The 17,194-nt window shown below is 36.0% G+C and overlaps 1 protein-coding gene and 1 long non-coding RNA gene across 5 annotated transcripts in view; one reads left to right on the forward strand and one right to left on the reverse strand.

Annotated features, from left to right (window-relative positions):
- LOC136287209 (uncharacterized) overlaps positions 1 to 12,590 on the forward strand; it is a 29,106-nt gene extending 16,516 nt beyond the window's left edge. Inside the window, exon 4 of one of the 3 annotated variants that reach the window (XR_010720096.1) lies at positions 12,387 to 12,590. This is a non-coding gene — a long non-coding RNA (uncharacterized lncRNA). Of the gene's footprint in view, positions 1 to 8,006; positions 8,600 to 10,334; positions 10,734 to 12,386 lie in introns of those variants that run through there. The other 2 variants (XR_010720098.1, XR_010720097.1) reach the window with 2 other exon arrangements.
- The window catches only part of FAM135A (family with sequence similarity 135 member A), a 66,258-nt gene that overhangs the window by 13,084 nt on the left and 35,980 nt on the right, over positions 1 to 17,194 (reverse strand). For both annotated transcript variants that reach the window (XM_066179715.1, XM_066179714.1), the window contains 7 exons: positions 15,533 to 15,582; positions 13,639 to 13,794; positions 7,807 to 7,880; positions 7,361 to 7,515; positions 4,810 to 7,111; positions 2,641 to 2,801; positions 888 to 979 (listed from right to left, as the gene is read on the reverse strand). In XM_066179715.1, coding sequence (XP_066035812.1) covers positions 888 to 979; positions 2,641 to 2,801; positions 4,810 to 7,111; positions 7,361 to 7,515; positions 7,807 to 7,880; positions 13,639 to 13,794; positions 15,533 to 15,582 — 2,990 coding nt within the window. The remainder of the gene's footprint in view (positions 1 to 887; positions 980 to 2,640; positions 2,802 to 4,809; positions 7,112 to 7,360; positions 7,516 to 7,806; positions 7,881 to 13,638; positions 13,795 to 15,532; positions 15,583 to 17,194) is intronic.

Below are 17,194 nucleotides of genomic sequence, written 5' to 3' on the forward strand. Positions count from 1 at the left end.
AATGTATATGAAGCATAGAATTAATCTCAACTGTATGCTATGGATAGAGAAGTAAAAACATTCAAAAACAATCAGCCAACATTAAGGAGAAGAGGTTGTCAGCAGCTATTAGGCTCAGTGGTGTCAGTGGAATCCACAAATCAGAAAGTCTCACAGTTGCTGACAGACACAAACTATAGGGCTAGAGAAGAGAAAGCCTGGCTTGGTGCCTAACCAGCCTGTTTTACAAAGCATCCTAGCAGCTACTGCCAGAAAGATGCCAGTGCACTAAATTAAGCTTTTGTTTCAGCCACTGATAAGACTGTGTTCTAGTTCATCTCTGAAGTATGTCTAATACAAAATGTAATACACACATTCACACAGACAAAAAGTAAAAATTGGTCTTTTGTGCTTTGGCTAGTTTACTTCATCAGAAAATAATAAAATTCACAAAAGTTTAACACGAGGTAATTTGGTATTTGTTCAGTGTTATGTAGATCTTGCAGTATGCTGACAAAAGAACAAGTGAGAGAAATTTTGTATTTCTCAGATCCTCTGAAATAACACATCTCCCTTCTTGCCACACCAGTTTTCACTATTACCATTTTTACCACTAGTACTGAGCATATTTTATCCACAATCCAAACTGGTTATGATGAGAACTTAGGAGACACAGTGCACACTACAAATTGGTAGTAACAGATGTTGCCCCTTAAAATATTCACTTTCAATACCATACAAGATTTTGTAATTACTTTGACACAAGCCTCAGATCAAATAATGGATTCCATGAGAATACAATAAAAATATACAAAATGTGGTAAACACAGTTGTGTCATTAAATAAACATGTCTGAAGGTTTACACTGTTCATAGCTTTACAAAAATTCTTTTTTAGTTGGCAAATACCTGATTCCTTTCAGACATAAGAAATTCAATCTTTCCTCCAGGCAGCCCTAGCTCAATGTAAGTCTTCACTAATCTCAGATCTGCACTGTTACCTTTGAAAGAAAAACAATCAAGAGTTAGATTCTGCAAAGTTAACTTGCAATAAAAGCATTCAGAATACTGAAATGAATCTCTGGCTTTATATTTAAACACAGCTAATTATATTCTCAGCCCTAATTAAAATTCAGTAAGACTTTGAAAGATAAACTACAATGTCAAATTAAGTGACAAAATGGTTTATGAAAATGATATTTGATGCAAACACTTTTAAAAAAGCAAGGATGTAGGAAGTCATGTTTGATTTTGTCTCAGCATCCAACTGATACATACCACTGAGAATATTACATTCTTGGAAACCTAATTAATTTTGATAAAGCCAATTAAAGAACTCAAAAAGAGCTTAAAGAATTCAGTGATGAGGGAGTGTTTTCATAAAATGAAAAGGAAGAGTGAACTATCAGCAGATAGATACTTTTAGATACTTTGATGCCCAAAACAAATGCTAGTTTAGCTAGCATCCTGAAGATTTTTCCACATCAGTCAGTAGTCATGGATGCCTTTGAAGAAAGGGTTGCCTTTCTGCCTTAATTAGAGAACAGGATTTCTATTTACATCTGTCATTTATAGGAAAAAGCTTGTATAAGCTCGCCATTTCATAAGAAAATTCTAACTATGCGGACTTTCTTAAGCCTTCAAATACATGTTTTTTTAACAACAGGCTTCTTGGTCAAGTTAACTTTTGTGCTGCTTCTACATGCAATAGCGTGAGTATCTACACTAGTAAGAGGGAATACCTCCAAGTCCTATTTTTAGAAGTACTTCACAAAGGCTGCTTTTTGCCCAAATAAGGAAAGAAAAACTATGCTGTTATTTTATTTTTTTTTAACTTAGGAATTTAAAAAATGAAGAAGGTGCCTGTGCAGTGTTGGTGCAGTCCAATATGCTATTCTACTGCCCTCTTGTGTTTCCTTACATTGTTAGTTTAACAAGTGTCTCACAAACTCACAAAAGCTAGAGGGAATACTGTTTCTCAATACACATACATGCTTTGAACTAAAAGCAGGTGAATATTTTCAAGCCATTTAAACTTTATAACCCTTTCAATTAGAAAGAGATTTTATCACTTCTACCACAGTAGAATCTTCCTCCTTGGAAATATTCAAAACCCCAACTGGTCTGCATCCTGGGCAACCTGATGTAGGTGACTCTGCTCTGAGCAAGGAAGTTGAATGGGACAATCTTCAGTGATCCATTTCACCCTCAACCACACTGTGATTCAGTGACTTAACCTTTTAAAACCTTATAAACACTTGACTGCATTTTACAGGTATTATTTCTTTTTCCTACCAATATACACGTATTTCATTTTCCTTGACAACACAGCAATTCTAAAGAAAACAGTTTTGTCAGTAACTCCATTCTATTACCACAACATGGACAAAGTCCTTATGACATAAAAACCTGAAAGATGCACCTGATGTGAACTATGGCATTAAACAGATTTATGTGCAGGGGCGTTTTATTAAAGACAGAGAATTGTTAATTTAAAAGATTTTATGGAACATGTTGTCAAATGTAGCAGTACAATGCCAGATTCCCATTTCCCTCCAGTGAACCTACTTCATGTGTTCAGTTCAGAGTTTGAATGACCCAAGCTAAATCTCACTGGTAATCTGAACTGCTTTCTTGTACAGTATCACATTTGCCAGCATACCATCTAGGCCATGGACACAGACTATAAGATGTACTCCTTCTTCTGAACACTCATCGTCTTCCATACTGAAATAAGGTATTGAAGAAGCCAGTTTGAAAACATCACTATACATAAATCCAGGAAGTTTAAGTTGCCTCAATTCTTCTTTAGCCTGCAGGAAACTGGAACAAAAAAATACTTATTATATATTTACTATTGCTAGATAAATGTGGGATCTTCCAGGATACAGTTTTCTACTGTCATTTTGCTTTGTGTTCTATGTAGTTAATATGAAGGAAAATACATTTCTCAAATTACTATTTTCACAAAATAAGCCATTTCCTCAGAACATTTTTACTGCAGATTCCTACGGCCCCTTTTCCTCTGTAACAAAAACCGTATCTCAACCTCTACTCTATTCTCTCTTGTAACGGTCTTTGCAAACTCTCAAGTATTTCTGAAACCACTGAAGATGCTGGGTTCATTGTGGTCTTGAGCAAGCAACAGCTTTGTTTCCATGCAATAAAAAATTTACAGAAATTAAAACCAATCGGAAGTCAAGGTTAAGATTTTCACAGATTTTGATACTTCTTGCCAAACCCATTTCTCAGATCAGAAGAGAGCTGGGAGTCAGTGCTGTAATGTCTCACCATAAGGTTCCTGTGGTAGGCTGAATAACTGATACTTGCTTCTGAAACAGCCAGATTCAGACTTCTGATCTTTTACATATTCTATGAAGGCATACACTGTAAAGTTTTTAATTGCTGAGATCCTCACATGCTAGAAGCTCCTTGTCTTCCTTCCTCCCTCTCTTCCACTTCCCTTAGTTTTTATGTATGGTCTTCCTAATTTCATATCAGTTTCCCTGCAGCACGTAAAGCTTTATGCTTTCTTATGCTTCCTTAATCCATCTGTTCTGCATGATCCCTCATGGTGTCAGGCTATACCCCATCATTTTCTGCCTGCTCACTGTCTCTCTCCCATTCTACCTTTTGTTCTCTGTTTCCCCAGCTTTATCTTTAGCTCATTCCTCACTAACTGGCAGAAACAGGCCTCAATGAAGTCAGCCTGAACAGAAACCACTGCTGACAGCTGCTCTTATCACTCTGCAACAGAAGCTACTTGATTTTGTACTCAAGGCATGTTTCCTGAACACACCAAGGGTTGTTCTTTATGGAGCAGATCATACCCTCTGGTTTCACAGTTATCTCATGTTCCAGGAGACTCTGCTTTTCCCACTGCCAATCCTCGATTTTATTCCAAGTTCACTTTTATTGTTACAGAACAGCCTGAGTCATCTCTGCTCTTCATCCTTCCCATTCCACACCAGTACCCACCGTACAATATTTCTGAAGCTACTTTTCTGGCCACTTCTAACTGGTTTTCCTCCACCTGACTGCTCACTCCTTTCTGTTCCCAAGCTGCTTTTCACAAACTATCTGGTCTTTTACCTCTTCCACCTGCTCAGAGTTTGTTTCTACCTCTCTTTTAAATGTTCCCTCATAGCAACATTTTAGTTCAAATACAACACATAAGCTGCTGCTGCTTCACATGATCATTTAGCAGCAGGGGGTTATCAGGGGAACTCCTATGTTTACAGCAAGAAGAGGTACAACCTGGGATCCCTGACATTCCTCTAAATTTGGCTTTCCTGGTATCCAAACTGCCAGTGCCATTTAGAGCACTGCAGTCTCTGAGGTGTTACATTTTTGATATTTGAAGTTAAGATTTAAAAACAAGGCCATTACCATAGCTTGCATTGCACATTTACTTCACCTAGCTAAGCTGATGGACAACCAGTTACACGGTGTTTTTGGATTTTTGTTTTTAAAGTCAAAGCATATTTTCCCAAGCTTGCTATTTTAACGATTTCCATTTCATAAAACACCATTTTATGCTCAGTAGCCTTTACAACATCACTCTTCAGCTGAATGATTATTTTTTAAACACAACAAAGAAAAATCCTGTTTTGCTTGTTTTTCAAACCACATGAAATTACAAGATAACTCATAGAAGTAGTTTAGCACACTTTTTATCTGAACATCTAGAACATGCTGTTACTTGGGCATGCAGAATCCACAAGCCACAGTTCTGGGGCATTCTACAGCCCAACCATGCTTCTTTTCCCGTTCTCTTTTATGTTAACATAATTTCTAAAAGTAAAAAGCTTGTTTTAAAACAGTCACTTACGCTAACATTTGAGGTTTTGGGGAGCTTTCATACCAGGAAACAGCTGAAGGTGAGCTATAGGATATGCTGCCTGGCTGTTGTGTAATTGCATCAGATTTATGCTTTGAAGAAGAGGTAACATTGCAGGGAGAGTCTCTCAAAGAAGAAGGGAAAGACAAACAACCAGGAGTACAGACAGGGGGCACAGTCATTATGTCTTGCAGGTGTCCACTGTCAATCATTTCAGATCTCAGGGCTCTCTCTTCTGCTAAGCTGTGATCCTGGTCAGCACTGCAAGCTCCATCTAATATATTATAATCAGTTTCTTCATAATACCCATTTTCAATCATTTCTTGATCCTCCTCTTCTTCCTCATCTTGTTGGGAAGAACAAATAATTTGTTTTTCATATGCTTCCTTTAGGGGGCTGACAGGATTGCTATTGTCCATAGGCCAAATGTCCGAAATATCTGTGCTGCTTCGAGAGCCAAAATAGTTTTCAACAAGCCCTTGCTTTACTATGTCAGCACTACCAGCTGGAGAAGGATTATCTGTACCAGTTTCACTTTCAGCTACTGACAGTTCTTCAGTTGTGCCCTTTAATTCTAAAGGCTCATTATGTTTTCCTTTGTTTGTTTTTTTAACCGCTACATTTACAGTAGAAGAACCTGTAACAGCAGATGGCTCACTCATACAAGTTGTTTCCAAACACAACTTAATTGTTTCTTCTGTAGCTCTAGGATGCCTTTCAAGGTCCTGAGAGTCCTTGCAGGTTGTGCCAGGGCCTGTTTGTGGGCTGTAACTTTCTACATCAGTAGGCGTGTCCTCATCTGAAACAACCAGATGTAACAGATCTTTTTTTCCTGAGAGTGAGGAATGTATAGACAGAGTTTTGCTATCCAAGCGCCCTGAATACACAAGCTGCTCCTGCAAATTGGTGTTTGATGTTTTACTATCATCACATTTTGGCAAGTCAATTGCTCCTAGATCCAACACTGTTTTGCTGTCACTTAGCTGGCATTCAGGTGCAACGGATAACTTTGAATTCTCATCAGGTGACAACTCATCATCATCTGAAGGCAGTGAATTTATGGATGTCAGGGATGACTGTATTTCACTTACAGCACTTGTACTCTCAGTGCAATGGCTTTCGATTGTGTTTTTTATAGCACAGTCTGGTTTTAGTAAGGGCTGAGGAAATGCTCTCTCACCACTGTGTGCACTTTGTCCATGAACATTTTCAAAAACATGATCAGGGTTGGGATGAGTTGCAAAAGAACTTGGTTCACTTTCTACACCTGAATCTGAAAATCTAGAAGAGGCATATGTCACACTAACATCTGGTAATTTAGTTATGTCTCCACTTGCAGAGATTTGATTTTCTTTTGTTGAAAGAGCAGGTGGATTGCTTTTCATTTTTGTCAAGATGTCATTGGTATGCTGACAATTTCTCTCATGGACCTCTTCCTTTTCAAGCATGTGTTCCTGGTCTCCCAAATTCAATTTATTTCCAGTTTCTGAAGACTGAATATTGGGTGTTAGCAAAATCTCTTCATGCACTTCATCTTGAAGAAACTGAGCCCATGATCCAGTGTGAGCCACTTCTTTCTCCTCTTTATAAAGACTCTTACTGCTTGGTTTGACCTCAGTTGTCCTGACTCCTGAGGAAGATGGTTGACCTCCATGACAACCTTCAAGTGTACCTCTGTCTTGTAAAGCGCTGTCTGCTTGAATAGTTCCAGAACCTGTCTGGGAGATAGTCAGTCTATCAAAAATAGCCACATTTTCACAGTGCACAGGACTACTTGGACCTGGTTGGTCACCTTCAATCTTGACAGCCATTTCATCATATGGCAACAATGGAAGGTCTGTTCGAGTTACTTGCCTGATGCAGGCCTTTGTATCACAAGGAATTTCACCTACTCTAGGGTCCAGCCCTTCGTTAGCATTGTATGAAGGCTCACCATCTAACCTTCTACAGGCGTTTTCCAGTGCCGCGCTCATCAAACATTTGTATCCTACTAACACCACAGAGTCCTTTGAGTTCTGTTTTACGACTTTCTTTGTGTTTTCAGATTTCATTGTTTTTATGAGCTTTGCAACCTTAGCTTTGGATTTATTTGTATCTTCATTTTTCCCTTTGAAGGTTTTTGTTAGCATCTTTTCAGCTTCTGATTGCCAAAAGACGGAGGCACCAGGAGGTCTTATTTTCAGTTCTGGGCTAGTAAAACTAGCAACGAAACCTTCTTCAGCTTCAAATTTATCCAGTTTATTGGACTCTGCCCTTGGAACATTCTGAGCTACCAACCAGGGTACATCCAAATCTGTCAAAGAAGGGGGGGCAGGGGGAAGAGAAAGTATGTTTACAATAAGGTTATGCAGAAAAGTGATACTATAACACACTAGCAATTATAGAATTTTACACATCCCCAAAACTCAAGCTAAAATCCCATATCCTATCAAATAAATGCAATCCTTTAAAGCCAGCAAGAAATTTATTAAAAAACCCTCAAGTTTTACATAATTTTTACTCCTTTCTTCAAAGAGGAAATTGTACTATGAGGTGTGCTTACCTTCAGTAATTGAATCTAAATACCGATCTTCAAAGATAATAGGCAAGGAGTTCATATCTCCATCTAGTTCACTGCATTCAATAGGGAGGGGTGGAAGAGAACTGCAGAAGGAAATGTTTTTGATAGCTGCACACACCTGTAGATGACTCTGGGCACTGAAAAAAGGAAGCAGTCCTCCATGAAAAAAACAGAACTATTTATTTTTACATTAATAAAAATTACCAATAGTTTAATTCATTTTAGTAGAAGCTTTTCTACTAATTAACTATTAATATCTTGATTATTTAATCACTTCTTATATGACTTCCAGTACTTTAAATCTAATTTGGGAACAAAAGTTTCTCTTGAATCTCTTATGTATTTTTGCAATCCTACTTCTACACAACATAAACTATGAAGTAACAGTACTACATGCTATATACTGTGGAATTCCAAAGGCTACTCACTGTAGTTCTTGAAAGGCAAGAGCAGCTTGCCTAGGATGCTCAAAGCAAAAGAATGCTTCAGCAAATCTGCGCACCTGCAAGATCCAAATGAAGGTAGAGCTTATTTTACCTTACAAATAATTTGAAAAATCCACCAGCATTTCTATGCATCAATGTATCATTTGTATGTATAATACAGACAGTTACTTTTTTTTTTTTAGATGTTCATTCTGGATGGGTGCCACAGACAAGACTAGTGACTAAAATAATTTTAATTTGTGCTCTGGATAACTGGGAATTATATTAGACTCAACTGCCTACTGAAAATTTGATTTCCAATAAATCAATCATCCAAACCAGGCTCAAACAATATCACACTAAAATATTATTGGAAATTTTGATGGGAAGAAAGGAAATTGACACTTCTGAATCAGCCTGAGTATTACCATCAGAAGCAGAAACCCATTAGATATTCTGCAGTCTCAAAATATAGAGGAGTGTTTCAAACTTTCCATAAGTACTCTCCAGCCCTTAGTAAACTACTGTGCAAAAGAATCTTTTGTTTGCAAAGATTTTGGCTGGAAATGATGAAGACAGTAACAGAATGTACATTAATTATAAGCACTGTATTAAAGACTTAATTGTATGTCTGAGGTCAATAAGGAATACAATACTGAAGTGGTATTTAATAACACATGGCAGCATATTTTTTACCATCAAATGTATTAAACCATCAATACTTTACCATCAAATACAAGCTAAAATAGAGAACATGAATTATACAGCAATTTTCTGCAAATGAAAACATAATCTATCTACTGAAAATATAGTATCTAGAAACCCCAAAGGTTTTGTATGAGATTACTCACATTTCCAATATTCTATATAAATAGTAATTTAATCAATATGCATTTTATTTTTGCAACTGAAAAATTACCTACATCAAAAAAAAAAAGCAAACCAAAGAGCATGGGTTGTGCAATGGTTCTTGGCAACAGCTTGTTCATTAATATTAATTTGTTTGTATCAATTTAAACAAAATTTCTATCCCACTTAGAGAATTACGTATTAGTCTACTAAATCAATAATTTATTTACAAGCACTTCCTGGCCTTCTACAACTTTATTTCTTTAGTATAATCTGGGTCTTCCTCTTCAATTATGGAACTTCCTGAACAGACTGTGGGAGTTTTCAGTGTGAAACTGGCAACGAGTGTGAAGACCTAGTTCAGTTCCCTCAGCCCTCTCACTCAGAGCTGCAGCCAGCATCTGCGTCCACCCTGAGCACAAACATGGCTTTATGAAAATCTTGTGCATAAACTGGCAAACATCACATTTTCAGGACCACATTAATTTTGTTCAGAGATAAGCACTTGCATGGGAGTTCATTTTCCCTCCTGATACACTGCCCAGTATACTTTTAGAGAGTATCACTTTGATTAACTTGAGGTTCTGTAGCTTCTGCACTTTTTTGTGTTCTTAGTTCAAAAACAACTGAGGAAAAAATTGTTCAGAGGTGCTTAAGACAAAACGCAGTCCCAAATCACAAACATTTTGCCCCCAATCTCTAACTTGCAATAAAAACTGAAAGTCCTGTTCCAACCTCCCAGAACTTATTGCACTGTATTACATGAAATTAATCTTAGTCATAACATCACCTCGGAATAGTCATGGAAAATGCCTTGAAGTAAAAAGAAAACACAAAATTCAACAGTTTCTTGTAAATGCAAGTTCCACTCTTGCCAGAACTCAATTTGCTTTCTTTCAGAATTTGTTGTTAGGAGTTTATACATACGCATGTGGGATTAGAATTGATGTTCCCAAGTAATTTGCTGCATTTTTCCAGCTGGCTTTTCTAAACAGGTATCTACCTTGCAAATACATGATTTTTTCAGAGCTAATGCTCACCCTTTCCCCCAGGAAGGGGAGACTGTTTTACAATAGACTCAACAAATAATTTTGCTTTAAAACTAGATTTTAGAACAATTGATCATGAAGAGTGGACATTATCATTTTAAATTAAGAGATTTGAAAATTAATTAAAGATCCTAATCAATCAGCTAATAGTTACAGGAACATTGCCAAATCAGTAGATGTCTATGGTATATGTCAAGAAAAGGGCACATAGCTGCTTCCCAGGAAGCAAGCAAGGTAGTTTAGAGTTAAGATGTGAGCACCTCACCACATAAAGTAACTGAAGTTATATGGAGACTAGATCTTTAGAATACTGCACTCTCTCCAACAGAAGAGGAAGGCATTTTTTCATTTGCAATAAATCCCATTTATAATTAAGTAATTCCAGTGCTTTTGAAGAAAATCTCATTACCAGCTCCAGACAGCTCCAAGTAGAATAACAACAGTATAAAACTAGTTGAAAGCAAGGTCCAAAAGCACATAAGTCTTTATTAATGAGAGGAAAGAACCCAAATCAACAGTACTTTATTCTGTTTAATCAGTGCTTAACTTACTGAAGGACTGAGGCACTTGCTAGGACACTGTTAAACAGGCTCTGCAGAAACAGAGTCACTGCCAGCTCTGCTTATGACGCAGGAACCACTGACTTGGGCTGACTCCACAAGGACTTTGCAGGAGGAAATTGCAGCTGCCTACTCCTAATCTCGACAGACTTCCCAGAGGCATGGTTTTTATGGTACTCCCAATGTAAACAGAAGAACTGTGTATAAAAACTGCTGTGGAATACATATTGTGTGTCTGCATATTTATGAATAGCAGTCAGAGATCTTAGTTTTCAGCTTTCCTATTTTAGGACTAAACAAACGAAAAGAAATAAATTTGGAAGAATACATTCAGAGCTACCAGAAGATGTCACTATAGAACAAAGAGATGAACTAGTTCGGTGTTCAAACGTTTTGTAATATAAAATAACATACTCTGAGCAGTTTTTTCAATAAAACACATTTGTAAACCTTATCAGTATGATCATGTAGTAGATGGATGTTCAATTTTACCTAAAGTATTCCTCACTTTTTAATGTAGAGCTTTTCAAAGTATTTGAAAATTGGTAAATATTGAAACACTTAAGTAACCATAAGCAAAATTATTAAAATAATAATTTCAATACTTGAACAACTCTTCAGCAGAAACACCTGTTTTATAAGGATCTGTGCAAAGAGGGTGAAAGTCAATTGACCAAATACAGGTGACAGGCCTTTCTAGGGGGTGTTTTAACACAAGTATCTTATCCACTCAGATTAATCAGTCCCTAAAAGGGCTCATTAATAAACTTTCCCAGGCAGAAATTTCCTGTGGAAGGTACAGTCTGGAAATATTGCAAGAAGAACAGATAAAATGAGATTTAGCATCCAGTAGTGAACACATCAAAGTATCCATTTCCAGAATAAAAAGGTTTCTTATTCCAGAAAGGACAGGTAAGTCTCCTAAGAGGAGAATTAGCAGCTCATTTTTAACCTGGAGAAAAGGAGGCTCAGGTTTCATCACTCTCTACAACTACCTGAAAGGAGGTTGTAGCCAGGTGGGAATTGGTCTTTTCTGCTATATCCCAGCTGAAAAGACAAGAGGAAATGGCCTTAAGTTGTGCCAGGGGAGGTCTACGTTGGACAGTAGAATTCTTTTTATTATTATTTTTTTATTTTTTAATTTTTTTTTTTCCCACAGAAGGAGTTGTAAAGCATTAGAACAGACTGCCCAGGGGAGTGGTGGAATCACCATCTGTGGGAGTGCTCAAAATGCATTTGAGCATGGCACATGGGGATCTGGTTTAGTGCTGAATGAGATGGTGGTGCTGGGTTGATAGTTGGACTTGATGACCTTAAAGGTCTTTTCCAACCTTATCAATTCCATGACTCTAAATGTCACCATATAATCTCCAAAGAGGAGAATTAGTAGATCATCTTTTAAATCTTAACTAAGTCCAATAACCAGAGAGCCTGCATCACTTGGCATGTGCAGAAAATGGCTGCAGTGGAACACCATCATCTCTGCAGATTTCCCGAGACATGTTTATACAATCCCTCTGAATACAAATTCTCAAGATATTATTAATAAAAGTTACAATTTATTATATAAGCACTGCAAAACAAGATCCAACACCAACAACTGAGCAACTGAGCACTCTTAGAAAAGATAAGGCTGAAAATTAGCATCTCTTTTTAATTTAAAGGTTTACTGAATTTATGGATTGTGAGTTCCTGCTCTACTGCCACATGGGAAGCCCAGTGGAGCAATAGCTTCTTACATATACTTTAATTACATATATTTGCAAAGTATTCACACAAGCTCATGTCATCTTGGAGTGCAGAAAACAAGTGTCCATTTTAAAATGAAGTAATATCACATTGCTGGTTCTATCTAAGTTCGCTCAGGTAATAATCCCTTCTCAACGCTCTATTATGCAATTCTTACAGAGTTGACCTGCTTGCTTTCTGCTATCAGGCACTAAATAAAAATGTAATTTAAGGATTACCCATGCCTTGCACCTCCTCTCCAGTCTTTGATTGATTATAGAGTATCCACAAAACACAGTGGACAGATAACAAAAGTAGTGAGCATAACAGCAACTCAAAAGGATGCAGGGCATGCAGATATGAAATCAAATTATTCTTTTTTTTTTTTTTTTCACAGGGTGAAAGGGAACTCCTATTTGATTTTTTTTCAATCTGGAAAGCATCACAAAAATACTTCTAATATGTGCAATATCTCAATTCCCATAGTATAATAAATACTTTGATTTATATTCCTGAAAACAATTGCAGGAAAACTCAATAATTAAGGCATTTATGAGTGAAGGAGGACGACTTACATCACAGATTTTAAAAGAACCACATACAAACATTATCAAGTCACTCCAGGACACACATTTAAGAAAATAAATACATAATCATTAGCAGTGTCTTTTCTGGAGCAGTAAAAATTAATATATTAATTCTTCCTTTGGTTTTATTAAATATAAATTTGTACAAACACTAACATACCAGCAGCTGAATGCAAAGTAGGTTAAACAAAACAGTATTCTTGTTTCGTACCTTCCACCAGTTAACTTGAGGGATTCCAGTATTTATACAAAAACCACAGAAAGGTAAGTAAGATTCATAAGACAGACAATAAATTTATCCCCTTCTTATGGCTAGCACAAGTCAAACAAATAACCCTTGCATTCTTTCTGAAAGATTCCATTTATTCTCTCTAACAGGCAATTTCCACAACCATGATTTCCTCACTAACCAATGTGATTTATCAAGTAAGAGCAATGCTTTAGTCCACACTGGATTATATTTCACTATGGGAACAGTACTGCTGTGGTTCTGCTTGCAGAGAGCCCACAGCAATTGCACACAGACAGACCAACAGCACGATAGATGTGTTAGTACACACACACAGACTCACGTGCCAGATCATTTCACATACACTTCTTTTACAAAATCCATTAAGAGACTTTCTGAAACTTATTAACATCATAAATTCTTAATTCAGAAAGAAATACACTTTGTTTGTGATGTAAACAGGCAGCCTAAATGCAGCGGAGAAGTAAAATATAGGGTGAGCACTAGACATGGCTCCCACAGAATAGTATATCAGTCTGCACAAATGTGTTATTCCACAGCCTGCAATCTGCCTTCTGAACTGCATTTCTTATTCAAAAGAACAGTGAATTACTTGGTTCATAAACATAAATAATATGTTTTATGCATTATATTCCAACAACATAATACATTATACACAAGGTAACGAATGAAAAGCAACAGCTCCCTTTACAATTCCAACCAGCTTTCCAAAATATAAATAGACAAATAGTAATCTAGAGTCTCATTTTGATACACATTTCCATAACAATGTGTCCCAGTAAGCACATGAAGGTCCCTGGGTCAATACTTACTCTTAATGTGTGATGTTCTTGTGCTAGCAAAGCTGTGACCTCGTCTTGTAAGGTAATGACCTCCAGAAACTGCCCCCAAAGAGCCATCAGAAGTGAGCAAAGCTGGGCAAGATTCATATTTATAAGTTCTGCCAGTTCATCAGGATTTTCCATTTTCTGAAGTCAGGAAAAAAGATTTACATGATTCACTGATGAATCCATAATGTACAGACAAGAATTTAAAAAAATGTAAACTTTATCTTCGTGAGAATTTTAATTTAAAGAGCAACTTCCAAATGAGAACTGTCTGAACTAAGTACCAAAACTGGATGTCCTGGGGTGTCCTCAAACCAAGACACTGGATCAATCTATGTTACAACAGTAATAGATTATTTTAAGTTGTATTAAATATTATCCCATTGCTTTTTAGAATTAGGGGTCCTGTCCAAATATTAAAGCAATAATTCTACTTATGGCAAAGATAACTGAGTTCAACTCTTGTATTTTCTAACATATAAAAATACTGTGTGCCTGAAAGGAAGAGAAATCAGGAAACCAAAAATCGACACTTGTTATGTCAGTCCAACTTCAATAAAATCATAAGAATTTAATAAAGATATCTCTATTTCTGAATAGTTATGACTCCCAATAACTTTTATAAGATGCTATATATATCTACATACATTTTATGCATAGTCAGGAAGCAGTGTAATAGCACAGGCTTCCTAGAACTAGATCACACCAAGACAAATTCGGTGTGAAACAAGTTTTGCTTTCTTTACAACATCTGTAATCCTGTGATACAGTCCCACAGCAATTGTAGATAGCTAGGCTTATGTTCCCTGCCATTTTAGAAAATAACACAGTTTTTCAGAAACTCACTGTTGGCCCATAAGGCACTGAGGCAAAGGGTTTAAAATGAAAAGATAGTAAAGAACCAACTGTAGCAATATTACAGAGCTAGTAGAAAAAAGGATTTGGAATATGGAAACGCCAATTTAACCAATAAGAGAAATAAGAGAAACTTTTGATAAGAACTGTACAAAAGAACATAAAGAAGAAAACTGAAAACATTTAGCAAGGTAAGGGAGAAACTAATGAATTTAGAGAAGCTATGTAAATATAAGAACTATTTTAATACATAAGGTAAGATTATTAGTTGCCTATAGAGAGTTAGCAGTGCTGAATTTGTCTCCAGCTTTACAAATTACATCCTTTGAAAGGCCATATTACATTTTCTTGCAGTTCTACTACTACTGCAGTAACTAAAGGTGAGCTGACTGTTCTTCCAATTTGGGCAGATGACCCACTCGGCAGCAAAGCATTGATAATTTTTCAAGTAGTTTTAAGACCTTTAGAATTCGCTCTGACCCATAAATCAGTTATTCAGCTGGGGCTAGTTCTGACTAAGGAGAGAGATGGGGAGACAAAACCATTTAAAGTAGACAGTGTTTCCTTGAGAAAGCAGAGAAAACAGGAAAAGGAGACAGCATCGGAACAAGTACTTTCAGATGAGGGGATGACTTGCAGAATCTCCTTTTGTAAAACCTACTACTGCTTGATCTTGTGCCATTGTTATTTGATACCATCAAACCCCAGAAAATCAAATCATAACTGCAAAAAATTCAAAGTGTGATTTTCATACAAGTAATGCACCTTTCTAAACTTTCAGTTTCATGATAAAAATAGTTACACAGCTACCACTGACACACCTAGCCACCAGATCAACAGTTCTGTTTTAGCATCAGTTGCACATTTTCTCTTTGGAAGAAGAGTTGAAATAACTGCTGGCAAAAAACATTCATGCTGTCATACCTGAAACAAACTGTTTATTCCCAAGTCACATATAAAATCAGCACATTCTACTTTTATAGCTATTTCACTTATTTAATACATGAGAAAAAAAGCCCTGTACCTTGACTTCTTCACACAATTCTGTAAGACGAGTATCTACATCTATGTTTTCTGGAAAGATGAGAGGACATACCCATGAGTAATGTACTTTCCAAGTTGCAGAGTAAAACAAATTATCTCACAAAACAATTTTAAGACATGAAAAAGAATTCATTAAATAAAACTTGAAACCATATTAAGTGCCACAGTTATTAAGTAAACTATAAACTTCCATTAAAATTCTTCATGGCAATTCCTGAGATTGAGGACAGAACATAATTAAGAAAAAAAATTTGCAATTATCGTGATTGCTTATCATGAAACCTTGTCAAGGACAACAATCTTCTGTTCAAAATTAAATTTGAAAATACTGTAGTTGAGATGATACAGTTTTCAGATTATCCATTGATACAGTAGCATTGTCATCATTTAAAACCAAGACAATAGAATTCCTCTTCTACCAGATTTTCTGGAGAAGCCTTATTCCCGTATCATTTTTCCAAAGGTATATCATTTACAAGGTACATGAATATAAACACAAGTCTTTAGTTGTATGAGGAATTATTTTTTAGTCAATAAAACTGTTTAACCGATCTCTCAGTAGCTCAATGTCAAGAGCAGATCAATCTAACACAGTATGGCAGCTTAAACTGGATCTGAACCTTGAATGACTCATTTATGAAGAAAACAAATACATTCCTTCATGAAAATGTTTTTCCTTGTTAAACAGCCCTGTTTACTTTGGGGGATTTGATAAATCAAATAATTATTTGATACTATGTTTAATTTCCTTCTGCATCTGAAGTATGAGTAATAAGGGAACAATTCATAAACCCTAAAATTGCCTGTAACAAGCAGGCAATTTTAGTTTATATTTTTATAAAATAATTTATATTTCATTTTTGAAATATGGTATTAAGGACAAAAATGTTCAATATTTCTTAAAGACACACAGTAACAAAATATGCCTTGAAAGCCCCAGTAATAACTTCAGGGTATGGATAATGAACAGAGGTTTACAGTATAGCAACAGTGTGTATACTCAACTTCTATTTTAATTATGCCACCTATACTTGTTAAGTATATACTGATTTTCAACTAACAGCATTCATCGTGCTTAGGTTTGAACTTTATGCCACACAAATTAACTCACACAACTCAAAATTCTGAAAAAAAAACCAAACTGCAGAAATGTATGATGTTATCAGAAAAAAAGTTTACAAAAGCTGTTTAAAGAAACTACATGTACCTTTTGCTAAACAGTACCTCATGATAATTTTTCTGAAAATGTGTGAAAATAATTTAAGCTATAATACTAGTTTCAGTATGGCCAGACAGATTTTGTCATTAATGAAAAAATTAAATGTTTTCCCTATGACACCATACTGATTATTTGTCACACTTCAACTGAGAATACTCTTGTTAAACAAGATTTAAAACTCAGAAATCTAAAATCATTATGGAAAACCACAAACTATATTAATATCCCAATGCTATATGAAAAAAGAGAAGACAGAATAGAGCTAACACAACACAAAAGGAAATTAAGCACTTACATTCTGTAGAAGTAATGTTAACCCAGCAAACATCTGATGTGATTTTGCTGGCTCTGCTAAAAACCAGTTTGATTTCCTTTTTATAATAAAACCAAAACACATTTATAGATGATTAAGCTGGTGATCTG

This window comes from Chamaea fasciata, unplaced genomic scaffold (assembly GCF_029207755.1).
Source record: "Chamaea fasciata isolate MVZ Bird 193981 ecotype frontalis unplaced genomic scaffold, bChaFas1.0.hap1 SCAF_3, whole genome shotgun sequence".
NCBI classification, from domain to species: Eukaryota; Metazoa; Chordata; class Aves; order Passeriformes; family Sylviidae; genus Chamaea; species Chamaea fasciata.